Raw genomic sequence first — 6,849 nt, 5'->3', positions numbered from 1 at the left:
GTGTGAGTGTAACCCGTGTTGGAAAGTTTTGGAGATGATGCACTAAAACAACCAGTTTCTGTCACTGAAAGCTGGAGCATTTTCCTGCTCCCTGTGTTGTTCAGAAACAGACTGTGGGAAAGTCATGATTTATTCGGTGGTTTTGTCATTTGCAATTGGAGAAGGAAATGTACAAGTATTTATAACGCGGTGTTATACAGGATGGCTTTGGCGAGGTAATCCGAGTTGGAGTATAAATAACTATAGACCTATTTGGGCCCCGTGCCTGATGGCACATGCTGGTTCTTGTATCCTTGGAGAGGATCGGCGTTTTGTTCGGGAGTGTGTTAGTTGTTAACACCCAGCAGTGCTCACTCTGCTGCGAACCCTGACTGGGGCTTGGCGAGCCTTCCCCTGAAGTGCTGCTGAGGTTGTCTCTTCTGTCATTTCTGTGTGATGTGGTGTTGTGGAGGCTAAAGCTGCTGCCAATTATTTTTGTCATAATAAAGTATCTATGGAGTAAATGGCATTAGACGTAATTTTGGTTATTAGGTGTAATAATTTGGGATGCAAAGCGTGGAAGCGGAGATCTCTGCTCTTGCTCGCCCGGGTTCAGTCCTGTTGATCTCCCATGTGCATTTGGTTTTAAGCCTGGTGGGTTTTTTGCATGGCCATGGGAGAAGGTCCCTCCCTCTCGTGGTACCTGGAAGTCTGGCATGCTTTTGCTCTGACAGTGATGTGCTTGTCCAGGTTGTGGAGGCTTTGCAGAAGAACATAAATTGCAGATGAAGTGCGTGCCACACCCGAGCAGTAATGAGAACTTCCTTTCTCTGCCGCCAGCACTAAGTGTCTCTTATAAATTGTTAATACTGTTTGATGATCCAAGTAATAATTTCTTGCTCAAGTAACGGTAACTACTCCAGTCAGCCTTAAAGGGATGAAAGGCAGATTCAATTAACATTTAAAAAATATTTTTTCTCCTCATGGTTTATTTCTTAAAGCGATGTCTTAATCTGCTATTTCCACCACGTGATAATTAACCTGGGGGGAATATCTGTAGGTAACTTTTCACAGAGGAACTTTAAAACGACGCATGATATGACATGTCCATGAGGGCTGTGATAGTGGGAGTGACAGGGACACGAATCACAAGATTTTGCTTTATAATAAAATGGATTCTAGTTGAAGTAACTGGTTAGGGTTACTTTCTTATAACTGGCCAGTTTTGTGGTACCAGCTGCAGTGTAGTCGTGTTTGATGACGACAGCACACAGTTCATTATATCACTCCAGGCAGAACTAAACTAAAACTCCTACGTTCTGGAATGCCGTGTCTTTCTCAGCCAGCTGCGGAATGCCGTCCCTCAGGTAACTGGGCTCCAGCCCTTTAAGGATCTGCGGCACTGATCAAGTGAGGATAAGGGCCATGTCTTTGCAGCACTGTTAGCTGGTATTACAGGACAGCAAAGTCAGGGTGTGGGGTGCTGAAGAGAAGTTCTTTCATCTCCATGTGAGAATTGGGTTTGTCTAAGCTCTGCAGGTGCTGCTAGGCACGTAGTGAAAGATGAGTTCCGGTACCTCTGCGGCAGGAGTGTGGTGGTTGTGAGTGCTGGGTGTCACCCTGGGACATCCCCACTTGGCAGTGGGCTCCTGGCAGCCTGTCAGGAGGCTCAGTTGCCAGGTCAGAAACTTCACACAGCTTTTCTGAATGCTGCCCAGCATGCCTCCTTCTTCTCATGGTGCGCTGCTTTTCTTAGCTGTAGTAGTTGAAACCACTAGCTCTTCTTATTTGCTGGTTCCGGAAATACCTTCAGCTGGTGCCATCTCATGATGGAGAACTATCGTGTTTGTTTCTCAGCATAAGGAGTTTTTGACCAAAAGATTTATTTCACGTCCAGCTAATCTTGCACCACATCTTGCCCTACTTTCTAGATGGGACGGTTCTGAAAGCTGTGGTTTTCTTAGACCTGCACCTGTGATAGCTGGAACATAAACCGCATTCTAAGTGTCCTGGAGTTGATAGGCTGTGGGGTATGTGCATTTACCTCCTCAAGCAAGCGTTGCTCTGACAGTGTCCTCAGACAATGAAAGGGCAGCCGTTCTGCAGTTCCGCTGCTGCCTGTCGGTCATTCTGGGGGAGAAAACTGGGGAAGAAGAGGCGGGCAGCCGAGAGCCTGTACTGAAATGCCGGCATTCTTAATGCTGCAGAAACGTTCTGTGGACTGTGTTCTGGCCCCAGCCATCATGTGCAACCTCTAGAGACTAGAGAAAATGAAAACAGAGTTTGGATTTTAATTTGACTTCTGATCTAAACCTGATGAGTTTGGCCGGAGGAGTAGTGCGAACGGTGGCTTCTCTCAAGGAATATTCAACGCGAATTGTAGGCAGTTGCTTTAACAGGCACTCTTGGCTTTAAAAATCTGAAAAATTCTGCTCTTCTCTTGCAGATGACACTGATTCTGGCCTGGGTTTCTGTGGATGGATCCTGGTGATAGCTTCACTTCTTTTCACTATTGTTACACTTCCTCTCTCAATCTGGATGTGCATAAAGGTAGCACTGTTCACTGCTCAGCTGGATTAAAACTTGAAGCAATGCAGATAGTTCCTAGTGGATATTATTCTCTATTTTATGTATTTGTTTTAAACACAAATTAATCTTAACTCAATTCCTTCCTGAACTATAGCAGACAGTCTATAGCAGAGCCCAACATTTCAGTGCATTAATCTTGAAACAAAAAAAAAAGTGCTATTACAGTATTTGGTCAAAACGATTTTTGCATTGACATCTTTATTACATCCACCCGGTTGTTGTTAGTGTATAAGCTAGTTTGGAAGATCAGAATAATTGGAGGAACGTATCATTACTCTTGGAGGACTGATATTTTCATTTTATTTTTTTAAGGTGATCTCTCACTCTCTATGTATGTGTGTAAATATTAAGTATGTAAATGTAGATGTGTAAGTACGTACATAGTTGTGACTGTTTGTGACCAATTTGTAGAGACTGTGTCATCTGAGATCACTTTGAGCTTGATGTTTTCAGTTTCCAGACCAGAGAAAGTAACTCCTGCTTCGTTTTGGCTAATATTCCACCTCAGAATTAGAGCTGGAAAAACCTCTGCTGGGTCACATACACTGCACCTTGTTTTGTTGTTGCCAGGATATTCCCAATGGCTGCTTCTAGAGCATGGTCCTGCCCAGACAACGTGCTGTTGCTTCTGCTGTTGATGGGCGGTGCCACAGTCTGAATATTGCTTGTGGAATATTGTCCTCGTTATTCCTTTTGCCATTTGCTTTTTGACAATAAAGTTGAGGCTAAAATTCTCCAAAGCAGCTGGTATGTTAAGTGTGAGACTCGAGACCATCTTAGACTAGTGTACCCATACTCTGGAACCACCACGTGGCTTCTGGAAACCCTTGGAGTGACATCCACCTGTTTGTTACAGATCGTAAAGGAATACGAGCGAGCCATCATATTCCGGCTGGGACGCATCTTAAAAGGGGGAGCAAAGGGACCAGGTACGTCCTGGAGAGTGTTCGTGGTACTTGTTCCGATTCAGTCATCAGCAAAATAACGGCCACCTAGAGACATTGCGTTGGAGTGGCAAGTGGATTGCTCAAGGTTTTGTAACTTCCTGTAAGCGGGAATGTTACTTTATATGGAGAAGACCGTAAACTTAACGATCTGTGAGCCTCACCCAGATCTCCTCCGTTAATGCACGGTCTTCAGGTAGAATAGAAAGCTCAGAATGTAAAGAGAGGAGTAATGGCATCAAACATGCCATTTTTGAAAGAGAAGTTTGGTATGTCAGTAAACACCCAATGTTCTTCAGAAGAAACAGGAGCAATTACATTGCTGGATAGATTCGATGTGCTTCCTGTGTATATTAAAAATTCCAGAGGTCCAAAAGAATGTTATTTTCAGCTGTTGCTCCTGCTGCTCAGAGACAGAAAGGGGCAATAGCTTCTTCCTCCAGTTTCATCCAGGTTTTGCAATACTTCCACATTGCTGTAAAGTTGAAGAATTACAGTGATCCACCAGAACAAGGAAGTTGAGAGTTTCTGCTGGCCAGAAATAGGCCCCACAAGTAACAGTGTGGGGCAAATTTTCAAAAGTAGCTGTTAACAGTTCAGGGGTTTTTCTTCACCAAACTTTACAGATCTCTATAAACAAGTCAGACCTGAATAAACTGAAGTGTCTTGACATACTCTTTTGAAAATGGTTTGAAAGTGACTAACAACCATGCTGCTGAGCTCCTTACAATGAGGCTGTACAGCCACAGTGGTTGGATTTAAGCTTATTTCTGTAGCAGTTTTCTTCTATTTTCATGACCCATTTTCACATCTCGAATGGACTTTTTTGTACAGGTTTGTTTTTTGTCCTGCCCTGCACAGACAGCTTCATCAAGGTTGACATGAGGACCATCTCCTTTGACATTCCTCCCCAGGAGGTGAGTTTGCACTTGCCCTTGTACCTACTAAAAAGTGATTGCAGAATTTTTTTGCACTTTCCTTTTCCTTTTGCCCTCTCCCTACTGGGCAGCATGTAGTTATAACGTAGGTTTCTTGTGCAGGTTCGGTGTGTTGTGAGGAATACGTATACCCTTACTAATACTACTCAGTAAGAGAAGATCCTTGACAGAAAACAGACTACACTGTTCCTGAGGACCAAATAAGATCACATAATGCTGCCGAACAGCGGGAGGGGTTTGCTGGGCTTCATATGCCATCCTGGAATTGTTTCAGGGAGATCTGGCAGATTTCCAGAAGCAGCAGTGATCTTTCCTATGCCAGTTTATCTGGATGTATAAACGAGCTAAATAATGAGATGGAAATATTAAATCACCAAGTGCTATTAGTAGCATTTCAGGGTAGTGGGCCACCCCCTCAGGTGGGCTTTGTGACCACATTGCTCCCATGTCCTGTGATGCACAGGAGTGTTATGAGGCTGCACCTCATCTCATTTCATGTCTTTCAGTCTGAACATCCGAAAGAATAAAGAAATTACTTCTATTTTTAGTCTTGCTTTTCCTTCGACATGTTAATTTTTTAGCAGAATCTCTGCACACGTTAAGCCAGCTGAATGGGTAACAAACGAATCAAAACCAACTGGCTTCTAAAAATAACAGAGTGAACAGTTGGATGTTCATGACAGTAACTATCCCTTGTGTCTCTGGTTTATTTTGCAAGGCAAAGATGCTGGACGCAGCCTGTCTGGGGCGTCTGTTTCCTGTCAGATCTGCTCCTCGGCTTATTGCTCATCATTAGTTGTAGATTTAGACAAATGGCAACTGTCATGGTACACTCAAAAGGGTAATTGGTAGAAACCTCATCCCTGGCGGGCAAAATGTGCCTGCAGCTGCTGATTAGCGAGTGAAGCCATCAGCCTGACAGTTCTCTGGGCTTGATTCAATTATGTTTATGGATTTAGGTTGGATTGTTTTCAGTGGATAACAGCAGAAATAGATTTTTATTTGTACAACATGATTTCTGTGCATGCTACTCATTCTCCGTTTATCTGCTCAAATGGGTGGTTTGGGGAAGGACAGAGCAGGTAAGTCCTGAAGGTGAAGTAACTCACATGTTCCTCTCTTGTCAAATAATCTAATAGCCGGTATCTGACATGTAATGAGGACACCTTGTGGTCATGCGGCGTATTTCAGTCTCCTATAACTTAACTTTAAAATATAACTAATATTAATGCTCCTTTCTGGTGTACCTTCTTCTAAACCCTCGAGAATATCTGTCTTTATCTTTGCAAGTCCATCTTTTGCTTCACATACGAATGTTAAATTCAGTAGATCACTTGAATTTACCTCTGAGGAAGTTCACAAATCAGATTTCCTCTGCAACTTCTCCAGAAATCACCACAGACTCATTTAGTAGCACAAGGTGCATTTCAGTCAGAAGTGCCTCCAGGAAGGACGAACTGCTAGACAGTAACAGAGGTATTTCGAATGGAGTGTGGAGGTGAGGCTGACACCGCTGCTGCTGAGATACAGCAGGCTGTTGGGACAGGCAAACCCAATTGTATAAGGAGCTAGAGACACCTCGGTGGAACCTGCCAGTCTGTTCTAGAACATCTCCCAGGCACAACTACCTGTTTCTCTAAGCTCACCCTTTTTTACAAAGAACAGGGGGCCTCACCTGGCTGTGATACCTGCTGGTTTCAGATTAATTTCCTGGGTATTTCAGTGTAAAGTATTTCTGGTATTTTGTTTTCCTGCCAGGCGTATGAATTGCAGATCACTCTGTGAATTTGAAGAACCAAGTTAGAAATAACATTATGGCAGAGCGAACAGAATTTATTTTTCAGTGAGAAGTGTTCTAACCCCATCTTTAGTCTCAGCTTTGCAGAGCTATACTGGGAGTTTGTGCATCTGTTCGTAGACACGTTCACATGCACCATACGTGTATAAGACCTTTTGTTTTCAAGCCAGTTGGAAAAACAAGGAGTTTGTCAATTAAAACAAGTCTGTAATTACTGTATATTCAATAAACATATGCCTCATTATTATATGCTTTCCCCATTGCTTTTTAGATCTTGACGAAGGACTCCGTGACGGTTAATGTAGACGGAGTGGTTTATTACCGAGTTCAGAACGCCACCCTCGCGGTAGCGAACATCACCAATGCCGACTCAGCCACCCGCCTTCTAGCACAGACCACTTTGAGGAATGTTCTGGGGACCAAAAACCTTTCTCAGATTCTCTCTGATCGTGAAGAAATTGCACACAGCATGCAGGTATGAGCACCTTCATCAAAGCAATCCATCAGCCAATCTGTTAAGCAGCAAGTCCAGGGATAACTCACAGGTCAGGATTTATTTTACCCTCTCAGTGCCAAGTTGATCAGGAGGGAGCTGTAGGGA

General features: G+C 43.6%; 1 protein-coding gene across 1 annotated transcript in view; it reads left to right on the top strand.

Moving 5' to 3' along the window:
• The first annotated feature begins 1,332 nt into the window (after window positions 1-1,332).
• Window positions 1,333-6,849, top strand: part of STOM (stomatin) — a 7,868-nt gene continuing 2,351 nt past the window's right edge. Inside the window, exons 1-6 of the mRNA XM_010136395.1 lie at window positions 1,333-1,346; window positions 1,529-1,659; window positions 2,426-2,529; window positions 3,425-3,497; window positions 4,347-4,429; window positions 6,520-6,723. Of these exons, the coding sequence (XP_010134697.1) occupies window positions 1,333-1,346; window positions 1,529-1,659; window positions 2,426-2,529; window positions 3,425-3,497; window positions 4,347-4,429; window positions 6,520-6,723 (609 nt within the window). The remainder of the gene's footprint in view (window positions 1,347-1,528; window positions 1,660-2,425; window positions 2,530-3,424; window positions 3,498-4,346; window positions 4,430-6,519; window positions 6,724-6,849) is intronic.

This window comes from Buceros rhinoceros, unplaced genomic scaffold, assembly GCF_000710305.1.
Source record: "Buceros rhinoceros silvestris isolate BGI_N320 unplaced genomic scaffold, ASM71030v1 scaffold15925, whole genome shotgun sequence".
NCBI lineage: Eukaryota > Metazoa > Chordata > Aves > Bucerotiformes > Bucerotidae > Buceros > Buceros rhinoceros.
Note: the sequence above shows the minus strand (reverse complement) of the source record. Positions and strands in the feature narration are given on the sequence as shown.